Source organism: Mustela nigripes, chromosome 2, assembly GCF_022355385.1.
Source record: "Mustela nigripes isolate SB6536 chromosome 2, MUSNIG.SB6536, whole genome shotgun sequence".
In the NCBI taxonomy this organism is placed as follows: domain Eukaryota; kingdom Metazoa; phylum Chordata; class Mammalia; order Carnivora; family Mustelidae; genus Mustela; species Mustela nigripes.
In genome coordinates, this window is record NC_081558.1 from 3,532,356 (window position 1) to 3,550,594 (window position 18,239).

General features: G+C 63.1%; 1 protein-coding gene across 6 annotated transcripts in view; it reads left to right on the plus strand.

Annotated features, from left to right (window-relative positions):
* KDM4B (lysine demethylase 4B) overlaps positions 1-18,239 on the plus strand; it is a 130,822-nt gene that overhangs the window by 95,110 nt on the left and 17,473 nt on the right. For 4 of the 6 annotated variants that reach the window (XM_059388723.1, XM_059388724.1, XM_059388725.1 and 1 more), the window contains 3 exons: positions 6,546-6,742; positions 14,112-14,213; positions 14,708-14,907. In XM_059388723.1, the coding sequence (XP_059244706.1) occupies positions 6,546-6,742; positions 14,112-14,213; positions 14,708-14,907 (499 nt within the window). The remainder of the gene's footprint in view (positions 1-6,545; positions 6,743-14,111; positions 14,214-14,707; positions 14,908-18,239) is intronic. The other 2 variants (XM_059388727.1, XM_059388728.1) reach the window with 1 other exon arrangement.

Consider the following 18,239-nt stretch of genomic DNA (forward strand, 5'->3'; position numbering starts at 1 on the left):
GTCAGGTCTCATGTTGGTGGTCTGGGAGTCCCCGCTGCCAGGTATCCTGAGTGCTGGGAGCCCACATGCTGGTCCGGCTCCGTGTGCCCTCTGAGCCTGCCCTCTGCCCCCAGGGGCCCTGAGCCAACCGCTCCAAGCCTGACGACATCCCAGTTTCTACTTTTTCATGCTTGGGAAAGAAGGAACCTATTTGTCTCTGCTTGGGGCCCCTGTGCTTGATAACCAGAGGCAAACCTCTGCCCTATCCTGTTTTCTCATTCTCCTCGGTCTGAGTGGCAGGTCCTGGGAGACACATGCACGCATGTCGGGCTGTTTGATACGTCAGTCTTCCGATCTGCAGTGACAGGCTCTCTGCTCCCAGGTCGGCGCTCAGATTAGGCCCAGCGCCCCTCAACTCCACGGTCGTAGCTCTTGTCATTTGTCATCTGGAAGTGACATGAGTGCTTCTCGTTGAGCCTCTGGCTGGCGCTCTCAAGATCCCCGGCCTCTGGTGCAGTTCTGTGACAGGAGTGACTCACTGGGGGCCACAGAGGCCTGGGCAGGTGTGACAGGAGGCTCGGTGTTGGGGGGGCCCGGCTGGGCTCCTGCCCCCGCTCTCTCTCCTCTCCCCGCCCTCTCCCTTCCCTCTCCTCTTGGCCTGTTGCCATCGGAGTCCTCAGGGCCCCTGGTGAGCGAGTTCCTGGGTGGGCCATGAGGCGTCCTGCTGCCGGCCCTCCCCCAGCTGCCTGTCCGGTCAAAGGCAGCAGGACATGAGCGGCAGGACGAGGAGAGCGTGCCGGAGGGGGCAGGGGAGGGCTGCGTGGGTCTCTTGTGCCCTGATGCCACCAAGGGGAGGGCCGCTGCAGGGCAGGACCAGCGTGAACGACGCCACCTCCATGCAGCCCCGCCAGCGGAGAGCACAGGAAAATAGTAGACACGTGGGAGAGGGGACCCTCTTGGAGCTCCAAGCCTGAGACCCTTTTGCTCTGGTTTTGTGTGGCTTTACAGGGGCCCAGTCTGATCTCAGTCCCTTTCTTTTTACTCACCCGCACGCTTAGGAAGTCACGGGCCCTTTCCGCCTGCACACCCTCCAGGCCAGAGAGCGTGGGGATCCGCTGTGCAGGCCATCGGTCAGGGAAGCCGCGCCTGGGACCCCCCGGGACGTATTCCTCGGCTGTGGACAGAGTGTAACCCCTTGCGGGTGTAGCATCCTGAGACTGACAGGAAGAAGAGGCCGCCGCCCGCACACCCACCCCGTGGTGGAGGGCACACCCCGCACCACGCAGGGCTGTGTTCCTTTCCTCTTCTGCTGGAGGCGCAGGTGCAGGGCTTCCGAGTAAACCGGCTGCCCCGGGGCCTGACCCCGTCACTCCATAGGTGTCATTTCAGAGACCTCTGCTTGTGCTCCTCCGTGTGTGACTACCTGATTTCGTAAAACCAGAAACACCAGGCGGTTCCGAGCAAGGAGAGGACGATCAGTGGCTGAGGGCTAGGAGCCGGCGTCTCCGCTAGGAGGGGACCCGAAGCCCCCCGAGAGCATGGGGTTGGTCCTGTCCAGCCCTGGGTACTCTTTGAGGCTGGGCGTCGGTCCCAGCCTGGTAAAGGGCAGGTGGCCCAGGCCTTCTGAGGTCCTTTTGGGCTCCAGGAAGCACCTTTCCGTGGAGAATGGCCAGCTCGGGCTGCAGGTATGGGGGAGAGCTGGCCTCGGGTCCGGCCTCTGTGCACCAGGCTCTAGGTGCTTCCTGGCCCTTGGTGAGAGCTGGATTCTGGAAGTGGCTGGAGGTGGGGTGTGCAGCCTGCCGTGCTCAATCAAGAAGAGGACAGTGCGGGGTATGCACAAGGGTACCTGTCCCCGGCAGCTCAGGCTGCTGCAGCAAAGGAACTGGGTGGCTTGTAAACAGGAGGAGCATAGCCCCTTACGGTTCCAGGGCTGGACATCTGAGACGTGGGTGCCAGGGGGACTGGGCTCTGGTGAGAGCCCCCTGGCGGGTTGCGGATGGCTGCCGGCCCGCCATGTCCTTGCAGGAGCAGGGAGAGGACTTGGTTTAAGTGTCTCTACCTCCCGACAGTCCCATCTTCAAGTGTAGGCACATCAGGGGTTAGGGCTTGACCTGGGGACGTGGGGGGCCACAGCCCAATCCCCAGCACATTTGCAGGGGCTCATACCGTTCAGCGGGGTCGGCCTGTGGCACGCACCCCGCCGAGGTCCTTAGGCCTCAGGCCACCCTGTGGAAATCATTCTGCTCCTCTGACCAAGGCTCACCAAACTTTCTGTGAACGTTCGTGAGTGTGCAGGCCACGCGGTGTCTGTGGAACCGCTCCGGCAGCTGTGGCAGCACCGGCACTGCAGTGGCTGTGGCCACGTACCAATAAAACCTTATTTACAGAGGGGCGGCGGGCTGCGTTTGGCCCGCTTTCTGTCACGTGGCCATCTTTCACTTAAAGGGACGCACCTGCCCAATAAAGAGATTTAGGAAAGTAAGTGGCACAAAAATGGTTTGGCCCCACAGTTGGTGTCTGATGAAGGGGCTTGGCCTTTTCCTAAAGATTCTTGTTCACGACAGGGCCTGACTGTACTTGTGAGCGTGCGTGTTCTATTTCCTGAGGGCGCAGGTCTGTACTTGTGAGCGTGCGTGTTCTATTTCCTGAGGTCGCAGGTCTGTCCCCAGGACGTTTCTGTCATTCCCCCAGTGTCCAGGACCGAGGGTTAGCAGCAGCGCTCAGCGCCATGGTGCGGATCTGCCCATGGCCGTCAAACAGCCTGCTTATGGTTCCTCCTGGGCGTGCGTGGTCTCGTCGGTACCGAAGGGGAGGCCGGCTCTGTCCGGGCTTACCCCTTCCTCGGGTGAGGTCCCTGGGAGGAGACGCTTGCCTCAGTGACAGGAAGGCCAGCGGCCGCGCCTCCCACTCCAACCGGGCTGGCAGCTGGGGGCCTCGCCGGGCGGGTGGGCAGCCGTGGGGGGCGTTGCTTCCCTCTCTGCTGTCCCTCCGACAGCACAGGTTTTGCCTGAATTGAGGGGTGCACCCCCGAACGCAATGTGCCAACTAAGGAAATTGGCGTGGACAGCTCCTGGGGCCACCTGTCAAGGGATCTTTGAGGTGTACTTTGCAGGGCCATCGGCCCCACTGGACAGAAGCATTGTCCAGGAAGCAGTTTCTGCTCACAAGAGGGGAGGGGCGGTAGCCCTCCTGTCCTGGCCCCAACTATGCTGCTTCGCTGCTGGCGGCCGATGGTACCGGGGAACTGGCGAGGGGCCGCAGGGGCTGGGCCATGTCCACAGACGGGTGAGTCCGGAACCAGCGGTGAGGGCGAGAGCTGTGGGGAAGGGGCCCATGCTGTGGGCGGGAGGCAGGCTGGGGGGAGGGGTGTCCCCTCCTGACAGTGCAGCCCTCCCCGCCTTACCTCCCCGCAACCAGCTCCCTGCCTCTCGCCTTTACTTCCTCCTCTGTTCCCACACGGCCCTGCCCGGCACTAGTGGGACCACCAGCCGCCCCGCCTTGGCTGATGGGGGCAGGACAGGTGCCACTTGGCGCCCTCGTGACTGAGCCTCGCTCCGAGCGGAACCCCGCACGCGGTTCTGGCAGCTGGGGTCTGTGTGCCCTGGGGGCGGCTCGGGGGCCCCCTGACCTCCTCCCCCACGTTTCTGCCCATTTCTCATCAGAAACTAAGGACACAGCCAGCCCCCTTTGAGAGTACTCCGTGTGTGCGGCCGGCGCGCCGACAGGGGTGGGGGATGGCTGTGAACTTGGGGAGCTGCTGCGAGAGCGGCAGAAACTGTCAGCAGAGCCTTGAAAACGCCTGTCTCCGCAGGCTTGGTGTGACAGGGGGAATGAAAACAAATAGTGCGACCTGCTGGCCGTCCTGAGGAGCCTGCTGTGAGCCCCTCCCGCCGCCTGCTCTGAGCCCCCTTCTGCGCCAGCCCCCCGCAGCTTGGAGCCTCCTCATGCTGGCCCAGCCAGCCGCCAAGAGACAGCAGCCTGTGATGTCCCCGGTCACAGGGGAGCTGGTGCTGAGGACTGGGCTATTGGGGGGTCTGCTTGGGCCCGGGAGGAGAGGCTCGGTCTTTCTGTCGGCCTCAGCACCCTAACCCCACCAGCTGGCAGTAGACAGAGCCAATAGGTCCATGGCACCCGCCCTCCCCTCACCCCAGCTCAGCTGCTCTGCCATGTCCTGAACTCCAGCAGCTGTCGCTCCCGTCCCCCGGACCCACTGCTTGCTCCCTGGGTGCCGAGGCTGCTCCAGAATCCTCCCCCCGGACCGCAGCCCCACCACAGCCAGAGCCTGTGGACCGGGAGTGTGGCTCCACCCGGCAGCTCTGTCCCCGCCGGCCAGCAGGGCTCGGGCCAGGTTCCAGGCCTCCCTACAGTGCTCCGATGAGCACATCCACGCGCCCCCCGCATCAGAGTGCACACAGGTGCTTTTTTTAATTACTCAAAGAAAAGCAATTGCACAGCCACTTCATACAAATCCCTTAAGCCGCTGTCAATGGGGACTCTGGGGAGGCCACGGCGGGGCCAGGAAGCTGAAACCCAGGCACCATCTGTGCTCCCGCCACTCTGAAGCCAAATTACCCCGCCAGCCTTTCTCTCCTGCGCAAGTTTTCATTAAATGAATTGCGTTTGCTGGGAATCACTTGTCCATAAATATTCCCTCCTGCTCGGTGGCGTGGTCAGGTTATCGTGGTCTCCAAGCCCGAGCTCCCCCTTCCAGCTCCCGCGGGGTGGGTAGCCCGGGAGTGGGGGTGGGAGCTGCGGCTGCAGGACATTCCTCAGGACACTTCTCAGAGCCCCTCCCACAGCCCTGCCGTGCCCACCTCACATGGGGGTCCTCCATGGTCCCCCTTTCCGGGGCAGATGGGGCAGACGTGGAAAGGCCTGTCAGGGCAGGGAGCACAGTTGCTGGCGTGGTTACATCTTTTCCTTCTTGCTGTTTCCATTAAGAAAGTGACAGTGACAGCGAAACAGTTGTAAAGGAGAGTGAGACGCGTGCTTAAAATGGAAACATGTTTTAAGCTATGGTTTTGGAAATGGGCTTCTCCTAAGTCTGTTTATTTGACAGGGAGGCAGAAAGAGGGCCTGAGAATGTTCTGAACAGGCCAGCGTTCAAGGTTGGAGCTGCGGGGACCTCAGCTCAGGTGTCCCCAGGCCTGTCCCTGAAGGGTCACTGCCAGGAGGCCTCTGGGCAGCACTCACAGGACAGCATGTCCTGGGGATACGTGTCTCCATAAGGAGGCAAGGACTTTGTGCATTTTAGGCAAAGGTAGGAGGGCACCCCGGGGCCAAGACCACCTCCTGGGGTCCCTGGGGCCACCTGCTTCCAAGTGCTTTATCCTCCAGAGTCTAGACCAGTCTGCAAACAGGCCCTGGGCAGAATCGGACCCTTCATCTGTTTTTGTGCATTAGTTTTACTGGTACACTATTCGCTCCCGTATTGTCTGTGGGGATTCTGAGCCCCAGCCACGGAGCTGGGAGGTTGTGCTGAGACCGGGCCACTCACAAAGCTAAAAGTACTCACTGCCGGGCCCTTTATGCCCGCTCTGCGCCAGACGAGCTTCCCCTCAGTTTCTCTCCCTTTCTGCAGCGGGATGATTTTCCAGTCCCCCGTGTCGTCCGCGGGTAGGTCGAGGGACCAGGGCTGCCTGAGTTCTTCCTGCTGATGGAGTGCTGGCTTCCCGACTGGAGCCCAGCTTCTGGAATCTTTAGCTGGCTTTTCTGACCCACGACTTGCAGAGGTGCCTCCAGGGTCCCTGGGACACCTGTGTGCCTCCTGCAAGGTGCCCGGCGCTGGGGGCCGCCGAGGTGCAATGGCCTGGAGGAGGGGCTCCAGGACGTGAGGGCCTGCGGGAGCTGTTCAGGGCACAAGAGGGACGGGCCTAGACAGCAGAGTGGGGACAAGAGGGGCCCCATTTCGGTCTGTTCTCGCCGTGCTCGTTTGCCCCGTGCTCAAAGCGCCCAGACGCAGAGGACCCTGCGGTCCGAGACAGCCTCGCTCCAGGTCCCCTCGGTGCACTGTGGGTCCGGGCTTCCTCTCCCCGAACCTGTGAGGCAGCATCCGCGAGCAGGCAGGTGTGTGCCCTTGGGTGCCCCGCACCTTCTCGAAATCACTCGTTTCCTTTTTTGCTCTCAGCCTTTGGGGACTGACTGCTCCCCCCTTCCTGACCCTTGAAATGACTGCGGTTAAGAAGCCATCTGCGTGCATTTTGACCTCCTCAGGGGTACGTGTGTCAGGCAGATGGCAGATTTCGGTTAGAGCCGACACAGGCCGCTGGAGGTCGGACCCCTCCTGGCCTTGGGCTCCCGAGCTGCGTCCCTCTGCCTGACGACCCCTGAGTCCCCCGCAAAGGGTCTGCCATCATTTCCCCAGGCTGTATTCCGGGCCGGAGCTGTGACCCCACGGGGGTGGCCCGGAGGCTCCCACTAGAGGGCACGGCTTCGACTTGGGTCTCCATGGTCTGGAGGTAGAAGTTCTAGTAAGGGAAGAGGCCAGGGTGGAACTCAACTGGCCTCTGTCGGGCTCACTGGTCATGGGCTTAGCAGATGTTCCCTGCACCCCCGCCCCCTCGCAGTGCACGTGCCGGAAGGACATGGTCAAGATCTCCATGGACGTGTTCGTGCGCATCCTGCAGCCGGAGCGCTACGAGCTGTGGAAGCAAGGCAAGGACCTGACCGTGCTCGACCACACCCGGCCCACGGCCCTGAGCAGCCCAGAGCTGAGCACCTGGAGCGCCTCCCGGGCCTCGCTCAAGGCCAAGCTCCTGCGCAGGTGAGTTAGCCAGGAGACTGGGCCGCTGCTTCCATGCCCCTGGCTCTGGTGGTGACCGTAAGTGACCGCTGCCCCAGCCGCTCCCACGCTCCCCCTGGCTGGTGGCTGCGGGCTGTGCCCCACCTCCCCACTCCCCCCCCCCCCCCCCCTCCCCCCCGCCCTCCCCTCCTCTTCCCGTCCTCCCCCCGCCCCTCCTTCCTCCTCTCTCCCCTTCCTCTCTCTCTTCCTCTCCTGTCTCTCTTGCAAATGTGTTTCTCGGATCCCGACTTCCTGGAACATGGTCTGTGGGCCTGGGAGCAGGTGGTGTCTGTGTTGTCAGGGACTCGGGTCCCTTCCCATTCTGACATCACCGACTCCTGGGTGGCCAGCCCTTTGGCCCTTGGGCCACACGGTTTCCTCTCTGGGAGGATGCAGGTGGTCCCCGTCATCTTGTGACAGTCCCGGGCACAGGAGCCCTGTTTCAGCGTGGTGGGACGCTCAGGTCCTTCCTTTCTTGGCTCCGAGCGACGGCAGGTCTCATGCTGGAGCCCATGTGGTGGCCGCACCCCTGTCCTTTTGCGCTGGGGATGCTCATTTGGCGCTTCCAATATCCGGCTCTTCGGTTTGCGATTATGGCAGTGAGTGCAGAGTCTCGTCCCCCAGGGACGTCCTTGACACCGCCGTCGTGGCTCGGAGGGCCCCTCTCTGCAGCGTGGACCCCTCCTGGCTCCCGCCCTCATTGCCGGTGTGGTGGGTTGCAAGTTGCTGGGCCGCGTGCCTGGCATTGGGTCGGGGAGGAGAGGGCAAAGCGACAGCACCCTCTTGGCATGTCACCAAGGCTGTGGGGGACAGTTCTGGGCTGAGGAGGAAATCAGCTTTGTGCCAGGAAGGAGAAACAGCCGGCAGCAGTGCCCAGTGGTGCCCTGGGACCCAGAACATCAGTCCACTGGCTTTTTGCGGGAACGCCTGGGCTCTCCGGGTCTGAGGCTCACAACACCGTTCTGCCGGATTCCCTCCTGGTGCCCAAAGAACATTCTGTACATCCTCGCGAGGCCTCTGGCCGTGAGCTGGAACCTTGTGGTGTGGGTCCTGATGGCTCACAGCTGCTCGACAGCGTGAAAGCTGCTGTGGACAGCGTGGAAAGCCGCTGTGGACATAAACCAGTGCGCGTGGCTGTCCCTGTAAAACCTCATTCACAGACGCTGAAAGTGCAGTTTCATATCCTCTTCCCCTGCCACCGAGTATGCTCGTTCTTGTCACTTTGTGAACCTTTCAAAAACAACGTCGCTGTCCTTAGCCTGCGGGCGCCGTGGGATCAGGCAGCAGGTGGGTGTGAGCCTGGGGAGAACTTTCCCTCCTGCAGCCACGCCCTCACTTGTGGCCTCGTCTTGTCCCCGCTGGCTGTGGACGGTGTCTCAGGGGCTGGGACAGAGCCCTCCTTCGGGGAGCCCAGTTGCTGGCACTCCCACACCCTACAGGGACAAATGTCCTCGGACCCATTTCTGGAAAATACCGTCCTGCCTGGGGGGCCATGACGGCCCAGAGCCTGCCCCCAACGGAGCTGTTCTTGCTACCCTGTGTCTGCGAATCTGCAAATCTTGGCCAGTCTCAGCCTCCCCACACGATTTCCCCACCCCGGGGCCCCTGTCTCCGAGAATGTTCCTGAATGCTTTCCAGCCGCTCCTGACAGCCCTTGTGGAGGTGAGTCTCTTTTCTCCTGCTTTCTTTTGTTATCCGTCCTTTTGATTTTTTTGATTTTCTGCTCCCCCGTGCTCCTTGCGGAGAGCAGCTTCTGGGCGAGACCAGCCTTCAGCAGGGCGAGAGAGCAAGCTAGTGCAAGGCTCACTCCCAGGCCAGATGCACATTAGCATGACGGCAAATTGATTGTGGCTCAAGCCGAGTTGGTCCGTGGAGCAGGTGACCAGTAAACAGGCATCATACACCAGAAACGGACGGCATTGGAGGCGGTCTGAAGAGCCTGCCCAGAGGACAAGGGGACCCCAGCCGGCCGGCCCAGGACCTTCTCTGCCAGAGGAAGCGCCTTCTACCCTCTCCGCTTCGGCCGTCCCCTCGCTGCCGCAGCCCCCTTGTCAGACACTCTTGCTTTCTGGAGTGTTCCATCTTCATCTCTCTGACAGGAGGAGCTGTAGTAGCCAGCCAGGGGGACCGGACTACAAATCAGCCTTCCCAGGGATAGCATGGAAAGTCTTTAGTATGTAAAATACGGCTATTTGCCTTCTTTTTCTTTAAAGTTAGGGGTTGGGGGTCTTTCTCAGAAAAATCCAAGCTGGACACCTGCCCTTGCCCCTCAGCCTGCGCTCAGTGACTCTCCCAAATCCCATGTGATTCTCCGGGCCAAATGGCCCCCCGCCCTGACCCAGCTGTGCCAGCTCCCCTGAGCCTCTGAAGGCTCGTTTTCAGGGAGGGGTGGCTCCCCGTGAGCGTCCTTGGCTTGGGCCGGGGGTGAGGGATGATGCTGGGTCTGTCCCCAGACCAGGTCTTTCCCCTTAGCCCTGGGGATTCCAGGGCCAGGTCATCTCTGGGAGGGCACACTCTGGGCTCTGCGGGAGGTGAAGGAGCACCCCTGACCCCCACCCGTTCAGTGCCAGGAGCACCCCTAGTTGTGACACCCGCAGCTGTCCCCAGACACCGTGTGACCTCCCTGCCCAAGGCCATGGCGTTGGGGTGGCCTTCTCACCTGCCTGCTGCTCTCCTCCAAACCTCCAGTCCCCCTGCGGCCCCTTCTCCTTCTCTGGGACCTGCAGCTTCTCCTTGGTCCTTGCTCAGACCGGCTCAGCCAGGTCCCCGCCCCGCAAAAGGTTCAGTCTTCCTACAGTGCTCCCCCCGCAACGTGGCCTCAGGCAGAAGTCAGGAGTTGGCCTCTCCAGGAGGCGTGATCTGTACCCTTGTTGCCCACCTGCGGATGAATCTTCTGCGCCAAAATCTGGTCGCGTGAACTGAGCCTGCCCCATGACAAAGGCCACAAAGCTGTGAACTTCCTGCTTCTTGGTGTGTGGCTTCTTGGGTCCCGAGCACCTGGCAGACCCGTGCCTGGGCAGCTCAGGCCTCTGTGGGGTCTGGTGCACATCTCCGTGCTCTTCCTCCCCCTGTTCAGAACAAGCAGCCCTTTTCCAGATGCACACGGGCTTTTCTTCCCAGCTCCTTGTCCCTTCGCACGAGGGCTTTGAGAAACGCCCCTCCTCGACCACCCGTTCCAGCCGGTATGCGACCTGCCAGCCGCACGCCAGCCCCACAGTACGCCCGAGCTGCCCCGTGCTGGCCGGGCCCAGCCGTCTGCAGACCGCAAGGTGGTGGGGCGGGGTGCGTTCCCTCGCAGGGACCCTCCGGTCTGCGGCCCTCTGCGGCCTCTGCCGGCTCCTGCTGACCTTGACCCCCACCTGACCCCCCGGCCACTCTCCACACACCGCCCTCTTGTCGCAGTGGAAACAGGGAGCCCGGATCCTGCCTCCTACCCCTCCGGTGCCTGCTGACCCACAGGCGTCCTGTCTCCCCTCTCCTCGCTGTGCCTGACACCCTGAGCCAGGCTAGAGGTCATCACGTGTCTGGGCCTGCTCCTGCCAGGGGCCCCCCGGCCCTGCTCCCGAGCCCTTCCCCACAGACGTGCCTCCTGGTCTCTGAGGAGTAAGCCCTGTGACGCCGGGGCCTGCCCACCCATGGTGGCCCGCCGAATGTGTCCATTGTTCCGCCGAGAGCACGCATGACTGTGAAATTTTTTTTTCGAAGGTGAAATCTTTTCCTCACCGCTCAGCTGCTTGTCTCTGAGGGGAAAGGGGAGTGTGTCCCGTGGAGCCGGCAGGGTTGGGTGGGGAGAAGGGCCTTGGGCACTGGTTCATTGGATGCAGCGGCTGTGCTGGCCCCCGGGGGCCTTGGCAGCCCCAGCAGCTCCCTGCGGACGCTCCCTGGGCAGCAGCCGGTCCTGTGAGCGCTGCCACCTTGGGTGCTCTGGGTCCCGGTGGTGACCAGGCTAGGGGCCACCCGGAGCCTGCCGCCTGGCCAGGGGTCCAAGAGGAGGCCCCCATACTGCCTCTCCTGCCGCCCGAGGTCCAAGGACACCTGCTTCCACACTGAAAAGGAGCGTGGCTATTTGGACTCAGTCCCAGCCTTTGGTTCACAGGAACTTATGGTCGTGGCCGCAGTCAAGCCTGGAGGGTCAAGTGTGTGGTTTTCTCCAGCTGCTCCTGAAACCCCACCATGACGACCACGCAGGAGTGACCCAGAACAGCAGAGGGACAGCGACTGCTGAGCTGTGCCTGCAGACTTGGACAGGAGGTGGGGGTCAAGTGAGCCCCACCTTTGCAGCAGAGAGCGGAAGCTCGGATCCAAGGGTGCGCAGATGAGGAGCAGGCTGGCTTGGGCCGGGGACTCTGGAAAGGCCTGGGCGCCTCCAGGGCGGCGGACCAGAGGGGACTGGAGGCCAACTGTGAGGCCCAGCAGGGCTCAGCGTTCCCGCCGCCCCATCTCCAGCAGAAGATGGGGTGTGAGGCAGCATCTCCAACCGGAGAGAAGAACGCGGCCCACGAAGGAGCCTTGTGTGCTGAGCCTCCGGACACCTGGCCACGCGGGGGTCTCTGGGGTGGGGTGCGCCTGCCGGTGAGAAGCCTGTGCTTGGGGAGAGCCGGTTCCAAATGGATGGACAGGTGGGCTGGGGTCGGCTCGAGGAGTCTCCCAGGGCCGAGAGGTCGGGTGGAGGACAGGGAGATCACGCCATAGAGGCTCCCCGAGCAACTGCGGCCTCTGCAGGGCGTTTTGGGAAGAGAGAAAAGAACGTTGGCCGGGACCCAAATGCTGCGTTTCCGGGTTAAAAAGTCTGGCACCAAGGGTGAAAATGAGCCAGTGCACGTGTCACTATGTGGTTTCACAACTCAGGTTAAACGGAAGGTCCCAGAAATTTCTGGAAGGAACAGCTGCGTCACATAAAGAACAAGAGACCCTAAAGGTATCAGACTTAGGCTACAAGCTAACACACAAAGGAAAAGGCGCTCAGAAGTCAGAGGGGAGATAATTTATAACCCAAGAATTACCTAATCAAATTCCAACCTAAACGTGCAAAGGGATGAAGATCTTTCTAGACACGTAAAGCCTCCGATTTCCCGTTCTTTGTGAGGAAGCTACTGGAGAATGTGCTCCAGCTAAACAAGGGTGTCAAGTGAGAAAGACATCCTGTCGAGGGACCGGATCCTGCACAGGAGCGTCCAAGGCAGTCTCAAGGGGGCAGGCCCCTGGGTGTCCCCGAGGACTGCGTGACACCCTGTGTCAGGGGCTGTGAGCTTGGACATGACTGGGAAGGCCAAGTGTCTAAGACGAACCAGTTTCAACTCCAGGAGGAGCGAGTGAGCCGCTCTGTCACTCATAGGTGAATGACACCTGTGGAGTCCGAAAAAGGGAAGTCTGAGTGTCGCCGCACTGACCGTGGTGGCAGTTGCGGGGGAGAAGTGGGGAGCCTGGAGGTGGCAGGAGGGGTCACAGCCTTCCTATCTGTGCTGCTGGCGGGGCAGGGACGCCTAGAAACAAATATGAGTGGGGGAGGTGGCCCATCTGGTGCGCTGGCCGGCAGCGGGGTGCGGGGGCGCTACAGGGGGCTGCTCTGGCCGGATGTGGGACCCGGAAGTGCATGGTGGACACGTCTTCCCGCCACCCCGACAAACCGGCCGTGTGCTCCCAAGACGGGTGTTTTCTTTGCGTGCTGACATTCGTCTTGCTTTCCCCGCTCTGCAGCAGGGGTGGCCTTCCACCTTGTCTGTCCGCCTGGCTCCGCCCCATTCGGGGGGTGTCCACAGTAGCAGGACTGGCGGGGCTTGGGGTCTGGCCCTGCGGCTGGAGCTGCCCAGAGCTCTGAGCCCCATGGTGCTTCGGGGCCGAGGCAGGTCTGAGTTCTCTGGGGCAGACAGGACTGCCCCCGGTCAGCCCTGCGCGCGGCGGGCAGCATCCGATGTGGCCTCCCGTTCCCGGGTCGGGGGGCGGGGAGGAGAGAAGGGGGACTGCGGGAAACCGCGGCCAGGTGAGTAGGCGGCAGGAGGACTCCTTTCTGCTGGGTGCTGCCTGGGGCCGGTGGGGGGGGTTCACTCGTGGGTACCCTGCCCCGCAGCATTCCCGGACCTGGAGAGATGCTCCTCCCCAGGAACAGCTGGTGACGCAAGCCAGCTGCGCTCTGCTGCTGTCCCGGGGCTTGCTACCACGTGGGGCCCGCGTTCCCCAAAGTCGCTCCACGTGGAGCCCCCCGTGGCTCTGTGGTGCTGGAGAGCGTTCCCCACCTCCTGGTTCCCATGCCCCCTCCTGCCTGGCTCCTTGTCCGCGCGTTCTCCTGCCCCGCACCCCGCGCACCCCCCTGCAGTGACCTGTGCACGCCATGATGTGTGTGACGCCATGCTTCTGCCCGTGACACTCCCTGCTCCCTGCTTCCCGCCTTTCGTCATTGGAGTGGTTCGTGTGCCAACATCACCCGGGGCTTGTCAGCCTGGCGTCGCCTGGGCTCAGGGGAGATGAGCAGCGGCAGGCCAGGGGGCCCTCAAGCGAGGCAGCTGAGCAGCGAGAAGGACCAGCAGCAGTTACCGTTAGGGGACAGTTAGGGGATGCCCCCCCCCCCCCAGGAGCCGGCAGGGGCTGACATGGGAGGTGATGAGGCAACTGTCAGGCCCCCGTGTCCTGGGACAGCAGGGCTGTCGTGGGCACCCCCTGGGTGGGAGATGGCGGTCCTGGCGTTGGGAGCCCTCGAGGCCTCCCCAGGCCCCCACCCGACCCCAGTCACAAGGCCCTGCTTTGCTTGGTGACCTCTTGGTCCTTGGAGGTGCGGCTGCCATAGGAACCCCCATAGGGTCTCCATGTCCAGACTGACCTCAGTGGGGCCACACGGAGAGCCCCCAGGGGGAGGGAAGCTGCAGCCAGCGCCTCTTGGCTTTGCTGACCCTCAGGGAGAAGAAAGGCTGTGGGTCTTGAGACGTGAGCCTGGGGTTTCACAGGGCTGTTGCCCCAACCCCTGGAGGGTGTCGGTGACGTGTCTGAGGCAGGCTTCTCCACACCCCAGCCTCCGTCCCTTCCTTGGGCAGTTCCCGAGGCTGGGCAGGGAGGCCCGGGCCGCGGCTCTGCAGGGCCATCCGGCCTGGCTGCGTTCCTTCCTTCCTCTTACCGATTCCCTGTTTGCGCTGAGAAGCCGTCGCCGAGCCTCAGGTGACTTCCCACTTGGGGCTGAAGGCCGAGGGCCGCCCCCACACGCTCGCACCCCTGAGCGAGACCAGGCCCTGCTCCGGTGGCCGGCGAGTGAGGAACACGGAGCCACGGGTTCGGGCAGGTGCCCCAGGCCAGGCCCTTAGACGAGGCACCCGGGGAGTCCGCAGAAGCGCTAGAGAAAAACTCCCTGACGTTTACATTCTAGACAAATTAGTCTGAAAGAAAACAGACACTGGAGAAAGACTGAGGAGGACAGAAAGGCCAGTCTAGAAAGGAAGAAAGAGCAGCCCAGGAGGCCGGGGCCGCCGTAAGTCCACCTCGCCCCTCTGCGCAGGCCTCTCCGGCTGCCCCCTGCCTCCGCCCCCCACAGCGGCTCCGAGCCCGCGTCCCCCACCATCCCACCTCCCGGCCATCGGCGCCTGCTCAGCCCCATGTGGCCCCTGGGCCTGTCCCCCCTCGACCTCCCCTACCCCGAGGCAGCGCCCCCCACCATCCCACCTCCTGGTCATCAGCACCCACTCAGCCCTACGTGTCCCCTCGGCCTGTCCCCCTCCAGCTCTCCTACCCCCAAGCCAGCACCCCCATCATCCCACGTCCTGGTCATTGGCACCTGCTCTGCCCCACATGGCCCCAGGCCTGTCCCCCCTCCCCCCCCCCCACCCCTGAGCCAGCCCTGCTGGCCCCGGCCCTGTGACTTTGGGGTCCCCTCTGGGGCTCTGTTCTGCCAGCTGGGTGGTGGGGCACACAGATGGGACTTCTCCCAGTCATTTGACCTCCTGTCTGATGACCGTCCCTCTCCAGGTCCCACCGGAAAAGGAGCCAGCCCAAGAAGCCCAAGCCGGAAGACCCCAAGTCGCCAGGGGAAGGGGCCACAGGGGCCACCCTCCTGGAGGAGCCTGGCAGCCTGAAGGAGGAGGCCTCGCAGGAGGCAGACCCCGAGGAGGAGGAGGAGGAGCCCCAGCTGACGCCACCGCAGGGTCGGGAGGCTGAGGCCACGGAAGGTCGGTGCTGGCTGGGGATCCCCTTCCTGACCCCGAGCCGCATCTCTGTGGCCACAGGGTCCCTGCTTTTAAGGGTCTGATGCAGTTGCTTCCTCGGCAGGGCAGGGTGTCTCCTAAAAACGTACACTTGAGGAGGTGTTGTGAGAAGACCCTCCTTCCCCAGACACTGAAGGTGGCCTCTCCCTGCCGCAGCTGCTGTGAGTGGGAGCCAGACGGGGACACTGAAAGCGGCATGCACCCCGGAGTCTGGGAGCCCCAGACCGAGCTGGCAAGGCGGGCTCCGGTGCCAGCCGACGTCTGTGTCCCTGTGGGGAGGAGCGAGCCGGGCTGCCCCGCCATCCCACTCCCGGGGGCGCCACCCGCATCCCCCCCATCACCTCACAGCGTCTGTATCTGGGGGGACACCAGCCCTCAGCCCATGACAGGAGACGCCCACCCCGTGGGAGGGCACCCTGCTGTTTGCGGCCGCATCAGCAGGCTGGCATTCTGGGGGGCAGGGGGACAGGGTCTCAGAAATGCCGACAGTCTGTGGCACCGCTGCTCTCGTGTTCCCCGCTGACAGCTTCGGCTGCTCTCCTGCATGCACACGGCGGGGGGCTCCCCGGGGAGAAGGGGGGCAGGCTGGATGGCAGATGACCCTGGCAGCCGCAGCTCAGGCAGAAGTCACCAGCAGGTTCTGCCCCGGTCCTCAGTCTCCCTCCTGGTGGCTGGCTGTTGGGACACGTGAGCCTGGCACAGCTCTGCCAGTCTTGCGCTGGAATCCCGCCGGGTGCATACGCTTGCCCCGTGGCTGCTGTCGGAGAGGATGTGACATCAGGGGGATCCTCCGTCCCAGGGTACAGTCTGGGGCTCAGAGGAGGTGCTGCTCAGCAGATAGGAGACACGGCTTCCTCCCAGGGCTGCGACGGTTCCCGTCAGGTGTCAGCGTACAGACCTCAGTACAGATGAGGGAGCGAGGGGTCCGAAGCGGGGCGGTCAGCGGAGGCCAGGCTGCCCGACCGGAGATCGGACTGGCTGTTGGGGCACAGGAAGGATGGGGGCGGGCAGGTAGCAGAGATGGAGGCCACCGTTCTTTCCCAGCGCGGGGTGGGGCGGGGCGGGCATCGCGACGTTCAGAGGGGGCCTTGAATGTCCCAACGCATACGCGCACTCCATAGGTTTCTTTCAAGTCAGAACACGCCCAGCCGGATGGTGCACTGTTCAAGGGCACTCGAGTCTGCGGAGGCGGCCGTCCCCAAAGCCCCCCAGACTGCGGGCCTCCACAGCAGGACTTCGTGGCTTCCCCACTCTGGAGGCCAGAAGCCCGAGTTCTGGGGTTAGGACTTCACAATGGGAATTTGGGGTGCACAGGGAGAAAGGGCTGAAGTCGGTGGAGGAAACCCCGCAGTGCCCTCCTCCGCCCCTGCTGCCCCAGGTGGGGGTGGGGGGCAGCTGGGAGGCACGTGTCTGGGGGGGGGCACATGGTGTTCCCGAGCAATGGGCCTCTAGGCCCTGCACCCCTGTCCTGTGTGCCCTGGGACCTAAGGAATGCCCGTGATCAGACACCTGTCCCGACAGATTCAGCCAGAGCCTGGGCCATGTTGGGCAAATCGTGATTTCTCTGAGTTGGGCTCGGGGCCCAGAGCCTGGTGTCTCATCAGGTGTTTGCATTTGACCCTGGAGTCCATGGAGCCACAGGGAGAGGGAGAGGGGAACATGTGATGTGGCCTGTGGGGGGCTCTGGCCCGAGGAGTTGGGAGACTCGGCAGAGCTGGCGAGGGCCAAAGCGGTGAGTGACCTGCCCTGGCCTGGGCGGGCACCGTGGGCTGGGTTGGATGAGAGACCTCCTCCCTGATGCCAGGGCATGCGGTCAGGCTGGCAGAGGGACAGGCTGCCTGGGGGGGTAGGAAACTGGGTTTTTGCTGGACATGGCTTTTTGCCCGAGTAGGAACAGCTCACTGGGGCCCAGCTGGAGCCCCAGGGGACTCCTCGGCTGAGTGGTTCAGGTGTTCACGAGCAACGAAGGTGTCCGTGGGGCCCTTCTGGGGAGCGTGGAAAGGTGACTTTCTGGCCAGTGCCGTCTCTGCTCCCCCCGAGCGGACTGGCCTGAGGCTGGCTGGGCACAGCCAGGAGAGCAGACACACTCGGGCGCGCCTGCCCGTGCGTCCTGCGCCCACCCAGCTGCTCAGCCACAGAGTTGTGCCCGCTTTTGCTCTTTTTTTTTTTTTAAAGATATTTTTTATTTATTTGACAGAGAGAGAGAGAGGTCACAAGTAGGCAGAGAGGCAGGCAGAGAGAGAGGGAGAAGCAGCCTCCCTGCCAAGCAGAGAGCCTGACGTGGGGCTCAATCCTAGGACCCTGGGATCATGACCTGAGCTGAAGGCAGAGGCTTTAACCCACTGAGCCAGCCAGGTGCCCCTGCTCACTTAATCTTAATGAGTCTTTACCCAAACCTGCGGACTCTTCAGTAAAGACAACTGCCTCTCACCAACAGCCCCCACCCCCCGCCTGGGGCTTCCCCGGCTCCTGGCTGCCTGTGCCCAGTCCCATCCTGGGGACGCCAGGGGCCTGGTCTCCCCGAGTCTCGGGATTCCTAGGGAGAGCTGCCCTGTCGAGGTCCCTTTCCCAGGGACCCGCCTTCCCCGTCTGCAGCCCCTCCCTGTCCTCCCCCCATCAGTCCCACCCTGGGGCCCTGTCAGCGCCTCGGGGCACATGGACCCCGGGGAGGGCGGGGTGCTGTCCGCTCGGGGCCGGCACACTCCCCCGTTCCAGACACGCCACCCCTGCCCCACGCCAGGGCCTGGAGGAAGGAGGATTGGGGGCATGTGGCCCCTTTAGAGCAGAAGTGGTCCCTCTGGGCTGTCGGATGTGGCAGCCTCAGCCCGTGCCAAGGGCAGAAGCGTCCTCTGAGCCATCCTCCAGCCACTGGAGGGGAGGTCCCTGAATTCACTGAATAAACAAGTGCTCACAGTCAGGGGTGATGGCAGATACACGTCCGGGGCGAGTGGAAAATTTTAAAGTGCTTTTTTGGCTTCCTTTAATACCTGCTTGATGTCCCTGAACGCTCCAAGCGCTGAGGGTCACGTTGTGCGAGCAGTGGGACCTTTTGTTTGGAGTTTGCTCAGTGACAGCAGTGAATGCTGTCGCTTCCGCGCCTTGTGCAGGTGCCTGGTACTCTGTACCGGACGGCGCCGGGACTGACTGTCCCCAGGAGGAAGCCTCCTCAGGGCTGCCTGGGGCTGGGGTCGCTGCTGGGGTCCCCACCCTGCTCCCGCTGTTGGGCCGTCTGGGAGGAGCCCTGTGGCTCCCGGACCAGCAAACTCTGCCCACGTCCACCGTGGACCTCGGGGGTC